Here is a 16,297-nt window from a genome sequence, read left to right on the forward strand (position 1 = left end):
ATACTAAACTTTGCATGTGATCCTGATTTAGATTCTTCTCCAACATTGACAGATTTAGATGAGAATCCTTCCTGGAGTGTGCTCTTGGTAATGGTCATGGCAGTGGGGTACAGAGGAGGCTGAGCAAACCCTCTGCTCTCACAGAATTCCTTGGGGTTTCAGTGTCCCTTATAACACAAGCAGCTCTTCAAACTCTTGTTGCATATTTACTGCACTTCCATACAATCTGCAGGGAACAGGTGAAGCTCTGCTTGCCTGGAGAATTGGAGAACTGTAGGTTTTCCCTTTTGGTGTACAAAAACTCTCCTTGTTCAGGCTCTGAACCATCTTCTCATTCTGACTGTGGGCTCCTTTCAGGCTCAGTCACGTACCCCACCCCTACCCAAAACAAAACCAGCCACCCCCTGCCAGCTTCTGCACAGCTCAGCTCTGCTCCTGTTTTGGTTTGGAGGGGCTGCTGTTATTCCAGCTCCTGGCTCTCATGGAAGTGCTGCCCACACCCAGTGACCACCTCCAGGCTCATCCAGCCTGCAGAATAGTGACACAAGCCTGGATCTGCATCCTGAGCTGTGACAACCTCTGACTCAGCCAGCTTGGGCTCCCGGTGCTCTGCTGGAAACCTGGGTATTGCAAACATTCAGGGAGCAGGGCAACTGTGTGTAAATAAAATGGACTGAGCCACATATCTGTGCAGACTGAGGGTGACTTGGGCAAGTGTGTGAGGTACAACTGCTGCTCCTGACGTTTGAGAGGTGTAGTAGTGTTTTTATATGTAAAGATCAATTTGGGGTTACTGGCAGATGAACAGAGATTTAAAAGGAAGGCTTAAAAGGGTTGTTGGTGAAACTGATAGAAAAACTGGTAGAGTAAATCCTTGGGGCAGAGCCTGGCAACCTGGGGACTTCAGGGATGATTTGTGGTTCCTCCAGGGATCAGCCTGGTGCCCTTCAAGTCTGGGGTCTTAAGAAGGCAAAGCCACTGAGCACCTCTCAAGAGAGAGCTGCTCATTTGAAACTTAAAAGCACCAAAACTGCTTTTCTTGGAGTGGGCAATGCTGAATTGCACAATTTGGAAGTTACAAGTTGGTGTGAAAGAACCGTGCTGATGTTGGGGATGGAGGGGGGTGCCTGAGCAGCAGCACAGCCTACACTGAGAGAAAAAGTTAATTAAAGGATGTGTGGAGGTGGGCATGTGCTGTTTGCCATGGGAATTGCATGGAGGAGCAGGCTCCTGTGGAGTGAGGAGTTTCCTTTCAGACCCAGGGGATGAATGGGGAGCAATCTCTCTGGGGGGGGAGGAAGGAGCTCCCTACCAGCCAGACCTCACAGAGACTTCACCATGGCAAACCCCAGCAAAATCCCACTCTGGAGGAATGGGATTAGTCCTGGTGAGCCAGGGATGCCAGGAGTCTCACCCCACTGCTCTGGGCCCCAGGCAAAGAGAACGTGACCCAGCAGCAGCAGCATTTTCTGGCCTGTGCTGCAGCCACGTGCTCTGAGCCTTTTGGCAGATGCAGTGTTTGTTTAAAGCCACAAATGACTTCCTGAAGGAATGATCATTGGATAATGGGGTCCTGCTCTGCAGCCTGCCCGAGCAGGGGGGATGTGTCACCCTCAGCCACAGTGGTTGTGGCCTGTTGTAAGTTTTGTTCTGGAGTGAACTTTTGCTGTCGGTAAAACTCAATCTCAGTAGGAGCAGGCTTGTCCTTCTACAAAGGAATTGTGTTTTCAGTCTTCCAAGAACTCATCCTGTACGGGCTGAGATCTGGATCTCTGACTGTTCAGACTCTGCCAGCTCCCACAGTACGTGACCATAACAGCAGCAGTAACAAACGAGCTCAAAACACACCAAATACAATATGGGAAGAGATCTTTATTCAAAATTTTGTACATCAAAGGATTAACTACTACGTTTTAAACAAGAAATAAGATTTTACATATTACAAAAGATGTTATTAGTTCTTGAATTAGAAATAAATTTTATGAACACTGTACATGATACATCTGAGTTGTAAGAGCAAGAACAGGACCGAGTGCCTAAAAATGATATAACTTAATAAGAAAATGCACTCAATTCTTAGTATACAACATAACATTTCTGGAAAAATAGTATGTTAACTTCAGTCTGAAAATGCTGCATCCCTCTGAGCAGTAACTACCCACAGTGTTCTCATGGACATTTGTGCCCTGCCTGGTGATTTCCCATTTGGAGTTTCTTTCTCTGTTGGAGACATTTTCTTCCTATGGTCTGTTTTTCTTGGAGAGAGTATAATGTTGTTCATAATGTTATTGCATGGTATGGTTAACATGATCTGCATACAAAAAGCATTTCTCACAATGTCACTTCACCTCCAACCCAGATTAGAAAAACCAACTGTGATAGCACATAAATGTCTACAGAAATAGATCTTTATTTACTGTTACCTTTTGTTACAAAGTAGTTAAAAATAAGAAATATATTTTAGCTTATCTGATAACCTTTATTTTGTGTATCATTCGTACTACATAATTTTTTTCTTTTTTGAGATTCAGTGTAGCTGCATTAGAATTTGAAATAAAAACAAAACAGAAGATCACTTTTAAATGGCATGACCTATTTGGCTAGGAAGGGTGTGTGAAGTTTTACAGGATAGTATGAACATAGAGTTCTCATACAAAAGCATAGTATGTATCTAGTCCAAGGAAGGTAATAAAAAAGATTTAAATCTTTATACAGAAAGTGACAATGCCCATGTTATACTATGGAACACATCTACTAATTTGGAATTACAGGTGTAACATGTGAATAAGAGATATCAACTTACTAAACAAAATCTTTTTAAAAAGAGAGCAAAATCTATAAATAACAATAGTAAGTGCTTTCTTTCCGATAGTAATCTTTGGCAGCCGCGGGTGCTGGTGCGGACACTAGAAGGCGTAGGGGCCCACGATGATGGTTAGCCTCAGCACCGAGCTCGTGCGGTAATTCAGGCTGTTCACCGTCAGCATCTCCAGGTCCACGATGTGCTCCCGGGGGCCCGACAGCGACTTCACCAGCACCAGCATCGCGCTCACCGCGCTCGTTTGCTGCAACAGCAAAGCAAAGCCCGCCTCAGAGCAGCTCAGCCCCAGGCTAGGGGTGTTAACACTTCCAAAGGGCTCCTCTCACACCTGGCTGTGCCCAGAGGGATAAACTGGCTGTGAAATCTGTTCCTGGCTATGCTGATCCCCCGGAGCATGTGGGAGGCGGTGATCTGTCCCAGGATGCTCGTTGTTTTAACCCCATCTACCAGCTTTTGAAATAGAGAAGAATAAGTAAAACTAGAGCCCTAATGTCTTTAACAGTGAGGGGGTTTGGTCAGTGGAGGGAAACTCAAAAGTCTGTCTTGTGGCTCATATTGCAGAAGTTGTGCTGTCCCTGTAAGTGCTGGGAATTTTTGTTACTGGTGTGTGCCTATTGCTAGCCCCCATCTCGTTCTGCTCCAAAGCTCTTTTCCCAATCTGGGCTGATGCTGCTGGTTTGTCAAACAGCTTTGTCTTTTCCAAGGGTCAACTCCATCTCTCCCTTTGCCCACTACAAATATTTTCTCCCTGTGTCACACGAGTTGGGTGCCCTGATGAATCCAATCCATCTGCTGCATCCAGGAGCCAGCTCAGCATTTTACTACAACAGTAGGAATAACTTCTGAGTAAGGTTTTGTTTACCACAGTCCCCTGGCAGGAATAAACACATGCTTCCTCCTTTAAGGCCTGTGAGTTCTTGTTGGGTGGCATCAGGAGATGGCAATTGTTACTCCAAGGGGGACCTGCAGTGGTCTTGTTTTTATTTTAAGCAAATAGCTGTTTGTGTTTTGGGAGTTGTTAGAAGGTTTTGATATGTAATCTGTAATCCAGTGCTTTCCCCTGGATTTATGTCACAACAGATAAATGGATGAGTAGTTCCCTGTTCCCACCTTGATGTAAATGGCAATACCATAGCTTGGTACTTGTTGGATATACTGTCACAAGCCTTTCATCTCCTGATTTGAAGGAAAATCATTAAACATTAAAACCTCCCAATTACTGTATTTTTGATAGAAGGTTTTTGTGCTGAGTCTGTTTCACTGAGTGTAAAGCCACATATGCAGGAAAAAGGATTTTCCAGCAATTTGTAAAGATTGTAGGAGTTCAAGAAAATGAGATTTCTTCCCTTAAAAAGCAGATGTTCTAGACAGTCCCATTCATGTGTATCTACTTGCATGTGTCCCACTCACAGGAAATACTGCTATCCCAAGTATTTTGAACTTCCTTGGGTTTTACTATGGAAAATAAAGCTTAATTATGTCTCAACATAAAACCACTGTAAGCTGGCCTGAGCTTAGCTTGGGATGGGGCACAGATTTCTAGAAAGCTGGTATTGATTTCTACTTTTGCAAAATGAGAAATGTAATTAAGGCAATTGCACATAATTGTGTCCTGAACAGATTGATCTGAGGTGTTGGTACAGAGAGGGGAAAGCAGGGAGTTATTTCAGGTGAATCTGATATGGGTGTCCCAGGATTGCTGAATATTCCTGAATTGAGAGAACCAGTTGGAGTCACAGTTTGTGGTTTGTTAAAAACCTGAATCCAAGCACACTTAGGAAGGAAACACCAAAAAGCCGCGGAGCTTTGGGTGCTGTGGAAGCCTCATGGGGACATCTGAGGGTGTCACAAGGCAGGGTCTGAGTGCCCCCAGTACTCACCCTCAGGTAGAACTCCCCGTTCTCGTTGCCAGACTTGATCCTGAAGGTGTTGATGGTATTGGGGTAGATGGTGGTGGCCTGGATCTGGAAGATGTCAGAGGGCACGGTCCTGTCGGAGCGGATGCTCATGTACTTGTACACCACCGAGTAGGGCAGCTCCCGGCAAATGGCGTTGGACACGGGGCACACGCAGCGGCTGCCACACACACAGGGGAGAGCACAGGGACAGGCATTAGCACAGCATTTCCTGCTGCATTCCACCCTGGCTCCTCCTGAGGATGAGCCTGAAACACGACTGGATTTTCCCCTTACTTCTCCGAGGTGAGGACGTAGGGCTCTTGGCAAGGATTCCTGGGGTAACAGCGGAACCCTCCGTGGTAATTCCAGCAGATTTCATCCTCCCTGCATTCATTAGTGGTCTCGCACTCATTTATATCTAAAAAGGAAGGAGGAACTGTGTCATTGCAGATGGAAATGGGCTTGCTACAAAGATACTACAAAAAAACCTGCTTGTGTGTTAAAACCTCTCAGCTTTCCACGTCCTGGTCTTGTTTTCTGGGACCCAACCATAAAGGGTTTTTCTCTGCAGAAGTGGAATAAACTTGCTTGTTGGGTGTTAAGTAAGACTGAATGTTTTTAGCTGACTGGAGATGCACATTAATTATATATAATGCAATTGTGGAAATGCTGTCAAGTTTATAATTAGCAAAGAATGATTTTACAGCAGAAGGTGTCCTGGAGCCAGAGGAAAAAGGTCTCAAGGAAGAATTGTGATTACCTGCCCTTTGCGACTTCTCAGTTGTTATAACCTGGGTTTCATGGTCTCAAGTGCTTCATTAATGGCTACATTTCCACTAAAATAGCTTTAGAAGGAATAGTGAATTCTTGCTTATTGTGCAAAGTCGAGCTTCTTTTGCCTGGGAAAAGAACCCTGCAGGGAGGTGGGGACTGTGAGCCTTGCACTGTATTAATGCTGCATTTCCTGGCAGTGCCAGAGCCTCTGTCTATCCCACATGGTCTCCTAACTTTCACACAGGCACAGAAAGGCTTTATCCAAATGTCATCCCTTGGAAGGCACAAACAGGTTTTGAGATGCTTAAATCAACTCTCCCTCAATGCTCAGTGTCAGCTGCTGCTCTTCAGAAGGGCAAGAAGTTAATCAGGATTTTGTAAGGCAAAATACTGATAAAGAAGAGTTATTTTTTGTTTTCTGCTCCTAATCATCACACCTCTTTATTTCTAAAAATGTACACTGTTAAATCAGGTTCTGCATTGCAGAAGCAATAGTTCTTGCACTTATTAGAGAATATTGCAGAACAATATATTAAGATGCAGAGACTTTTAGCACCACTGAGAGAAAACCACAAACTTGAAAATCCTGGCATTTGGTGGCACTTGGCCAAAACATTTATTTTTCTACACACGAATTATCTAAGCTGCTGAAGGCTTGTATTTTTTTTTCTCTCTTGTTATCAGAAGAAACATATCTTGAATTTCTACTGTGGCTGGATTTAAGGATCTCTCTGAAAAGAAACATGATATAAGGCCAGTAAAAAATGACCTGGATTTATTCAGGGATGTTTATCTCACATTTAGAGCCACTACCTTGACATCCAAGACAACTTTTACCTGCAGGTTGCAAAAATTGAAATTTTGTCCTAGGAATCCAAAGGATTCAGAGTTTGAGCTGAAGGATTCAAGTGAGATTGGAAGATATTTAATGAATCATCGAGTGCTTTATCAACTTATCTGCTATCAGCACAGTAATCCTGTCATGCACTACAACCATTTAGCCAGATCCCCCTTAGCCTTGCCTGAAGTGGTGTAAATAATGCAGGGCTGAGCCTGCCAAGGGGAGGGCACCTACCTTGGCATGTCCTGCCTCCAACTACCTGGTATCCTTCGGGGCACACGCAGGAGAACTTCCCTGGCTCGTTGACACACTGGTACTGACAAATGTAACTGGAGGTTCTGCATTCGTCAGTGTCTGCAGAGAGCAAAAAGAGCTTTGTGTTATTGGCTTTAAAAATGTACCTTGCTAAATAGAATAGCTAAATGCTTGAGGGGAAAAAAAAATCTAAAAATAATTACCCAAAACCTGAAATATGCTGCTTAACACATTGAGAATGCAAGGTGTAGCTCTGATGGGATTTCGTTAGTAATCCTCTAAAAGAGTTTTGGATTTGAGGAAGCAGAAGCTGAACTCGACTTCAGGACAGGTTTGGGAAAATAACTCTTGGTGTTGTGTATACTTGCAGTGTTCCAAAATGTGATGACTTTGAGGAAAAAGCCCACAGCTGTGAGATTAGTTATTAAGGCAAAAATGTTGCCTTTGTACTTGTGCCCTACACTTGTGGAGTAGCTCTCTGGGAAAGAGGGAAAGGTCTTTTTTTGCCTTCTCATAATAATCAGTGGATACCATTCTCCTGCTTTTTTTTATTCTTGTGTATCCATCAGTCCCTGTGAGGTGTGAAACAGAGCTGGACAGTGTATGCCACCAACAGGAGATGAATTTAAACCCATCAAGAGGAGGAAAGCACAGAGCTCCCTCCTCCTAGCTCTGAGCTGAGCCCAGCTCTTGGGCTGGGCTCAGGGCTGTCCTTGGAGGCTGCATACTTGCTGTTCCCTGTCCTGTTCAAATAGGATTAGTTTAAGCAGCTTGGCTTAGCAGAGGGAGCATCTGTAAGAGCTCTTCCAGCTCCTTGGGGAGGGCAGTGCTGGAGCAGGGACCTGTCTGGATCCAAGGCTGGTAGAAAGGAGATTAGGGCACCCCTGTGGAGCCTGAGGCAGAGGAAATCAAGTGTTGCCTGTGTAATCATCAGCAGACATGCTGTTTGTGTATGCAGGCTGCAAAGCACCTCAAAAGCACACTTGTGCTCCCTTAAAATCAGGAATTGGAGGTTTTGTTTCCAGAGGAGCCTAACAACACCCAGAATTGCCCTTGTTTTTAATGTGCATTCCTTTTCAATTCATTTAATGGTCATCAGTGTTAGACCACCCACAATTCCGGGGAGTTTGTGCAATCAGGGTTCAGAAAATCTTTTTTCCCACTTGGGATCTGAAGTGCAACCTCTGTCCTGTTTTGCACTTGCTGTAGAGAGACCCATTCCTACCTGTAGCTGAAAGCAGCTACTCAGGTGTGAATTAGCCCTCTTTGTACCATAAAAAATAAATATCTTATGGCTTTTGGCTACAAACTCTACCCTCAGAGTGTCTCCACTTCAATTCTGTCCCTTAGCTCACAGAAAGGCTTCTGGGGAAACAAAACCAAACAAACAAAAAGGACAAAAACCAAGTCTCACCTTCACAGTTGATTCTGTCACTGCTTAGCTCAAAGCCTGGATTGCACTGGCAGATGAAAGAACCCAGGATATTGTAGCACTGCTGTGCACATGGGTTGTTGGCATCACATTCGTTTATGTCTGAAAGGAGAAATTAGATATTTATCTTGTGTAGGTGGTAATTAGGCTTGGTGGATTAGTCCTTAGGCTGGGCCTGTTGCTCAGCAGAAGCTCACTTGGCTCTGTCAATGCAGAGCTGCAGTCACTGGAGCAGTGTTAGATCTGTGCTTTACATTCCATGTAAAAACCAGTATTTTTCCAGGAATGAGAGTTATTCTAACGTGTGATGAATTCTCCCAAAAATGTTTAATGTGGCTATTAAACACCACATTCCAGCCCTTTTTTTTCAGGTATGAAATGCCAAGTCTCTATAAATAATTGATATAAGGAACACATACTGATAAGGCCTCTCAGCATGCAGTGGTTAAGATTTATTTGAGCTATTTATTACTCTGAAAATTTGTTCTTTTAAATTCCATTGCAATTATAACATGAGCCTTTGAGGCCAGTAGAGTTCTGCAGAGCTCTAGACCATATTGGGGGAAGGTATTTTTCTGTGCTACATTTTCCATGCTGTTGCCCATCCCAAGAACATTTAGAGGATGCTGGTATGAGAAGAGAAGCAATTTTTAATGGCAAGTTTATATAAGTCTAATCACCTCTGGAATCTATAGCCCTTGTTTGGCACAGATTGTTGATTAACTGCTGCTGCTGTCAGTCTGTAGATTTTAGTGTTTTCCCTTGTATTTCCCTCCTGAGTGTTTTCTATTCATGTTTGTGTTTATCAGATATCTCCATGACTAGAGAGCTGTGCTTGGGAAAAGAACTTTTGAGTTCATGGCTTATAAATGTCAGCAACACTGTAAATTTACAGATACACCTAAGAACTGACAAAGATGAGGCCCTCAGAAAAATGAAACCAATGAATTCTCTGCATAATGAACCCTCCTGGTCCTGAAAATGAATGATAATAGGGGAAAACTCATCACAAAGTCTTTCTCTTCCTCTGAGTTCATTTCTGGCAGCAGTGCAAAGGATGTACATCATTCCTCCTCCAATACTACCAGGAGGAATAAATTAGGTGGCCAAAGCCCCAGTTCTGTTTGTTTTCCAAGAAATATTGACCCATTTTCAATCCAGGCAGAAGTTGTGACACAAATGTAATGGCTGCAGCTGTCAAGTGTGGCTGTGGCAGATGTGAGAGTTTGTCTTGATGCAGCAATTATTCATTTCTGCATCTTCTCCCTAAGCTTTCCTCCCCTTCACCTGGTAGAAATGTGCATGATGAGGCTGGAAAGCCAGGGAAAGGATGTTTGAAGTGCTGGAAGGATCCACCTTCCATCTGAGCCATGGCAAGGGACAAATAAGTGACTTTTGTCATGTGGCTCTGTTGGGTCCACAGGCAATTTCAAAATCCCCATGATTTGGTGAGAACCAAGCAATTCCTGTCTCACTTCAGAGCTGTGCTGATGTTTGGCAGTGCTTGGAAGGGATGGTGGAAACTGGAAAACCCAGCCTGATTTTTCTGTGTGTACAATATAGATTTTATATGCACAAATGATATCTATAAAGAACTGATCATCTCCATCACTACTTGATTTTATAGCTGTTCTCTGTGCTTGCAGAGTTTTATTTTATTATTGCTCTCATAATTATTGCTCTAATTTATTGTTAATAAATAACTATTATGTTGTTACTCTCATCTTTTAGAACAGATGTTATGATTTTAAATTTGACATCAGTCTTAGTTTTATTAAGCTTCCCTTAGTGTTTTATTTCTGAGGGCAACATCACAACTGAAAGGTCACTCATAGTGACCTTTGTTTCCATTTTTAACTTCTGGACATTCAAATATGACCTTTCTAAAGACTTTCTTTACCATGTGCTGAGGCTAATTACCCTTAATTGCAGAGGTATGGTATTGATTGCCTTAATTCTCAGTTCTGGCTTTTGCAGTGTAAATGGGGAATCATAACAGGAAAGCATAATAATAATAATAAATATAATAGCATGTAATAATAAAGCAGAACTGCAAGAATATTTAAGTCTAGGATGAAATACTGAATATAAGACTTGGATATTCCTTAGAATAAAATAACAGGCGTTGAAGAAAGCTCTAAATTTTTCTCCATCCCTCCTGTAATTCTGGGCTGACTGAGGAGCCTCTCAGAGCAGAGTGCTGAGTTTGCTGCCGCTTTCATTCAGTCTGTGCATGGCAGGGGGTGTGTGTGTGCCCGGGGGCTCAGAGCCGTCCTTACCCACGCACGTGTGGTTGTTGGATGCCAGCTGGAAGCCGGCGTTGCACTGGCAGTAGTAGGAGCCGGGCGTGTTGACGCAGCGGTGGTGGCAGTACGGGGGCAGCGTGCACTCGTCGATGTCTGCGGCACCAAAAAACACGGGTTAGCTCAGCCGGGAGCGCAGCGCTCCCCTGCTGCTCCTCCTGCCCCGGCTAATTCATTAGGCTTGATTAAAGCAGCAGGACTGCTTCCGTGGGTGTTTCGAGATATGCTTTAACTTTGCTGTGTTTTGTAACAACTCCTCACCGTGCATTCCACTTTATTGTATTGACTCAGCCGTGCTTGGGCTGGTTTATTTTATACAGGTAAAACTCTGTTTTGTTCAGCTTTCCCTGGTCCCTCAGGGCCAGACCCGGTGCTGACCAACACAGTCAATGTGGCTTGGAGCTCACTTTCCCAAAAACTCGCATGCAGCACTCCTGGCACGTCCTAAATCTTTTCAGCACCATTAGGAACAGTCCAGATTTTCTGTGCAGGTCCAGGGGAATGGCAAGGATGGAGAATTAATGGCCTGGAAAGGAAACAGGTGGCTGTGCTTCCACAGGGATCCCCAGGCCCTGCCTTGCTCCCTAGGCAGCTCCCATTCCCCTGGTGCCTGTCCTGGATACCCCACACCTGTGTGTGCATCCCTGAGAGCCTTTTGCAGCCTCTCCTTGCAGGCCAGCCCTGCTTTTGAGGTGGAGCAGTGTGCTTTTCCAGAGTCAGCATTCCTGCTGTGCATCAGAGCAGGGCTCGCACCTCAAACCTGCACCACCCCATTCCCTCACCCCTCTGCGTTTAAAAAGGCTTCCCTGCGTTCTGGAGGAGAGAGTGGCTCTGCTTTTGCCTGGAAAACATGTTTTATTATTCCATTTTTTGTGTGTGTGTGAGTGCAGTGGCTGCTTTGAGCCGTGGCCTGCTGGAGCTTGGTGAAGAAATCCACGGCCGTGCTCCAGGCTTGTACACAATGGGACATTTCAAAGGATCAACACTCTCACAAATCACACCAGTATTCACTGGAACAAAGAAAGGCACTTCCCACATCCATGCCAGATCTTGAGTTTCCTACCTCCAGCTGTTTCCACCATAGATGTGTTTAAAAAGAGGCCAAGACTTTTTTTTTTTATAATGAGGAAAGTGTTTGTTTTAATATCAAGTGAAAAAATAATCTTTAGAAGTTAACCCTTTCTTTGTCAAAATTAGTGGAGTGTTTTGGATGATTCTGAATGAAAAGGCTTATGCTGGAAAATTCCTGGCTATCCATACAGTAGCAATTGTCACTGTAATTCTTGTTGCAGAGAGAAATTTGGAAGTGGAAATGGAATAAATTAAGGAGACACAGTAGATTTCCATCCTTGACTTTTACAGGACTAAGCTCTTATAAGCAACTTTAAAAAAATAGGATTATCCATATGAGCAATGCTTTAGTACATTTATACACATAAATGCTTTCAGGATCTGGCTCTTATTCACTGGGAATTTTCCTTGTGGGATTAGGCACATCAGCTCTGGGCAGATCTAAGGGCTGAGATTCATCTGATCAATTGGGCCAAATCTGTTTGAAGGGATGCTGGAAAACAATTCATTCTCTCTGTAGTCATGCATTTCAGAAAAAAACTCATTTGGCAATATGTGAACAGGCAAATAAAAAAAAATTAGAAAGTCAGAAATTGTTAGTGAATTTAGATTAAAATCAACCAATTGTTAAAAATGTCCTTTTTTTTTTTCCTTTACCTTCAAGCCAAAATAGTCTGGAAAAATTTCTTTCAAATTTGAGAAACATTTCCTCCCATATGGAGAACCTCTATCAAGATCTGGCCCCAAGAACATTTTCTGGCTAAGCTGTTATAAAATCCCCAAAGACAGGCTTTATTCTGAAATGCTGACAGTACTAACTGTTGGGATGTACTTGTAATTTAGGTCAGTGTGTAATATGTAACACAGGTGTTATTCTTGGTTTTGACCTAAATAGGAGAAGGGAAATTTCCCTTTCCACACATCTCCATGGGTGGATTTAGATGCATAAATGTGTTCATATTTAGCTATAAGGGTCTATGACTCTCATTTATTCTCAGTTCTGTTTTCAGTGAGACTTTGATTTAGGACCATGGGTATTGATATCAGAAATGCTGTTGCATGGCAGTGATATCATTTACCTGCTATATAAAACATCCAAATAAACCCCAGATATTACAAAAAACAAACCCATGACCTTCCAAAACTATTTCTCTACCTGCATTCCAAATTAGTCATCCTACTCCTGCACAGAGAACTGAGAAAAATCAGATACACCTGTGTTTACACCAAGTTTGACAGTTCAGGGCCTGATCTACATCTCTTAGCAAAGAGAGAAGAATTTTTGGGTTAGTTTCTACAGCCCTTGGATTGGAATCCTGGAGAAAGAGCCATGCCCAGAAGTTCAACTTATTCTAGGTGTGTTCTAAAATCTCCTCAGTTTCTTACCTATGGCCTTAGCAAGGCTTGTTGAAGAGATTAAGAGTAAGAATTGTAGCATTTTTATACACCTTGAAATGCAGGATCCCTGAAAGAGGAAAAGCTTGAGTTCTGTTGGGGAAAACACCCAACCCCAAACCTTTTCTCCTAAATTACATAAAACTGGTGCTGTGTCTTAGAGGCTGTCTTGGCTGTCACCTCCTGATGTCTAGATGTGACTCCCTTCAGGGCTGTTTTTATTATCTGACAAACCCAAGGCTTAAAGCTGGAGTGCCTCTAGAAGCAATTTGTCCATTGGAATGGTGATTAAAGAGGTGTGAAATGCAGGCTGAAGGAACAGGGTGGTGGCACTTTGGCATGGTGTCCCCACCTGAGGATGGGGTAGGAGGGATATGCAGTGTGGATTTAATTCCATGCTGTATTTGCATGGCTCCCAAAGGTGCCAGCAGCTATCTTGGCACGGAGAATAAAGCCTGGTGGGCTTGAGAGGCTGCAGCTCTCCTGTACCTGCTTCCAGAGTTTCCTTCTCTCATTTGTGCTCATGCAGCTGAGTCCTGGAGCAGGGCTGGGGAGGGAGTGCTGTGTCCCATGGACCTGGATCTCAGGGGAAAGATGTGCTCTGCTGCCATCCTGGCAATATCTGGGACGCTGGGCAATGCCCCAAGACAAACAGTCACACAATGGGAACTATTAGCAAAACTCAGCTTGTGAACTCCAAGTGTTGATGATCCTTAAAATAGTCCTCGTGCCATGTTTTAGTGATGAATTGCTGTGGTAAAGTGACTATTGCATGGCATTCCAAAGGGAGACAGCTGTTCCCCAGCACACATACCCATCTGCTTTGTGGCCAGCAAGTGTAGATAATGAAGGAAAAACAAGAATGGAAAGCAGCACTCACCAACACACTGCTCCCCTCGCTTCTGGTAGCCTGGAGGGCACTGGCAGCTGAAGGACCCTCTTAAATTGACACACACTTGGTCAGCTCTACAATTGTGGGCTCCAGTTGCACATTCATCTATGTCTTTATAGAAAAGAAAACAAGTGCAATATTAGTCATTACATGTGCTTCAAGTATTCAGCCTGTGGGAGTGCTTTACACATCTTCAAGCTACCTCTAAGTGCAGGCAGAAAAGTTCAAATGCACTCCCAAGATGTCCCCCCATCAGAAATCTATCATGTCTCATAGACATTTTCAGATATAGTTATTTTAAACACTTGTTTGTTAAATACCATTAATATTTTGTACTTGTCAGTCTAGAATTTTCTGTAAACCTCTTGCAGCTTCATCATATTTGAATGGTTTGCCTGGTTTGTTTTGCTTTGGTGGTTTTTTCCCACGCTGGTTGGATGTTTCATGCTGAATTACTCCAGAAAATTTCAGCAAATGTAGTTCAGCTCTTTCTCAAGAAGGAGAGGACTTAGAAATATGTTGTTTTGCTGGTACTAAAAGGACTCTGCTGATCTCTTGCATGGTTCCCGTGCTCCATGCTTTGGAAAAGGATTCAGAGCTTGGTATGTGGTGGCCTTCTCATCAGGAAGAGATCTGCCTCTTGTCATTCCCATGAAAATTCCCCTAATTCAGTCAATCTGTTCAAGTCTCTGGAAACAGTTTATGTATGTTTGTGTTAGCACAGTACAGCTAAAGCTGCAAGTTCTAGCCCGATACTTTTCAGAGTAATTCAGGCAGCTTTTAGTTTGCACTCAGTGCAGGTTTATACAAGTATAAAAACAGCATTTTCATTCTGCCTGCTCATTATGGCTGCTGGAGGTACTTAATTATAATTAAACTGCATGTGCTGACAAATGAATTACAATTTGCTTTCTCATCTGAACATCCAAAACGTTGGAGAGCTTTTTATTGTAACATGACACAGTACAGTGAGATGACTTTTTAATTTTGGCATGGTACACAATTTGGAGACTCTAGGCTGAATAAACAAATTCCTTAGAACTTATGATCTCTAGTTTACAAATCTCAGCTGACCTCTCTATTTGTATAGGCACTGGGGATGTTAGAACATCACCAGTGGCAGATTCTGGGTGGTGCTTTGGAAAAAATGATGGATTCTTTCTCATAACAAATGAAAACAATTTCGACCACAAGATTCAATAAAAAATAAACCATCAACAGTTTGAATTAATTCTCAACGTTTACCCTTTCCCCAAATATCCAAATATTTTACATACATCTTCCCTTTATTCAACAGGGAAGCTGAAGGCCTTTCATGCTAGGCTGCTCTTTGCATTTCTGCACAGTGCCAGGGCTGAGGCTGCTGTGCTGGTGCAGGATTTGCTGAGCTCACTGCTGTGTCCTGGCACTGAAAATCACATTCCCAGGTGTGAAAACTTCTGGGGACTACAGCTGGCTGCCTCCTGCCACCCCAACGTGGGGCAGCTGAAGGCAAGTGTTTGCAGAGACCTGGTGAGCTTTGTGCTCCTGGTTCCTACAAAAGCTGGAAATAAAATACTTGTACAATTCCATTCCTGGAGTGAAGAAAGTGTTTCATTTTTAGGAGCTTCATGTATGAGTTGCCTTTAGTTAAAATGCAATGAATAATAAGCTACTCTAGCTAAAATTATTCATTCTAGCTAAAATGATGATGATGGCCTTTGGCTGTTCCTGGTGCTAAGTTCAGCTGGACAGAAAACAATTATTGCCAATTATTGCCTGTTTGGTGCCTCTCTATCTGGAAACCTTGGAGAGTTTTGATGGGTTTGTAAAAGGTGGGAAGTGAGAGTGGGCAGGAGAGCAGCTCCTGCCTTCCCTAGGGAAGGGTGGTAAGGCTGCCATGCCCAGCTGTGCAGGGAAATCAGTGCTGGTAGAGCAGGGCTGGTGGCCCAAAGGTTGTGTTTGAGGGAAATACAGCAGGAGGGGAGCAACAGGCACCTGGCAAGGTTTCAGTGCTGCCACCTCCAATGTTGCAGTAGTTACAGATGTGTCCTGCTGTTGTGACTGACACAGGGGTGAGAAGGCAGTGAAGATTTCTGTGCTGAAAGCAGTGCCAAACGTGGATTGTGCTGGTGCAATCCCAGCAGCCCAGCCCTCGTGGAGTATGGGAAGGAGCACTGGTGGAGTTGGCAGTGATGCTGCAGCTCTGCCTGTGAGTGAGGCCAGAGAGGAGGCTGCAGCTCTTGGCACTCAGTGTGACCCAGATCACTGTCCATTACAGAAATAGCCTGTTTGCTGGCTGTCCAGAGAGTTACTGCAGGAACAGAGGTGTGGGACTCAGCAGAAGGAAGCAGCAGCAGCACTGGAGTTTCCTTGGCTTGTGGCAGAGCAGCTCCATTTCTCTCTGAGGTGGTAGAGGCAGAGTTATTAATTTACCAATGCACTCCTCTGCCCATGGGAAATGGAACCATCCCACACTGAGGGCTGGGAACTGATTTGGGATCCCCACTGTGTGGTTGTGGCTCTTGAGTGGGTAGGTTGGTCAGACCCTGAAGAACTGCAGGTAGACAAATTCAAGTTTCCAGATCGTTTTCCCAGTTATGACTCCCCTGTAGGAGAATCATTCACTCCCAGGT

The 16,297-nt window shown here is 43.8% G+C and overlaps 1 protein-coding gene across 2 annotated transcripts in view; it reads right to left on the bottom strand.

The window, feature by feature from the left end:
• Positions 1-1,852: 1,852 nt before the first annotated feature.
• EFEMP1 (EGF containing fibulin extracellular matrix protein 1) overlaps positions 1,853-16,297 on the bottom strand; it is a 43,700-nt gene continuing 29,255 nt past the window's right edge. For both annotated transcript variants that reach the window (XM_033056360.1, XM_033056359.1), the window contains 7 exons: positions 13,671-13,793; positions 10,301-10,420; positions 8,004-8,123; positions 6,569-6,688; positions 5,014-5,137; positions 4,702-4,897; positions 1,853-3,065 (listed from right to left, as the gene is read on the bottom strand). In XM_033056360.1, coding sequence (XP_032912251.1) covers positions 2,907-3,065; positions 4,702-4,897; positions 5,014-5,137; positions 6,569-6,688; positions 8,004-8,123; positions 10,301-10,420; positions 13,671-13,793 — 962 coding nt within the window. In that variant the 3' untranslated portion in view covers positions 1,853-2,906. The remainder of the gene's footprint in view (positions 3,066-4,701; positions 4,898-5,013; positions 5,138-6,568; positions 6,689-8,003; positions 8,124-10,300; positions 10,421-13,670; positions 13,794-16,297) is intronic.

Source organism: Catharus ustulatus, chromosome 3, assembly GCF_009819885.2.
Source record: "Catharus ustulatus isolate bCatUst1 chromosome 3, bCatUst1.pri.v2, whole genome shotgun sequence".
NCBI lineage: Eukaryota > Metazoa > Chordata > Aves > Passeriformes > Turdidae > Catharus > Catharus ustulatus.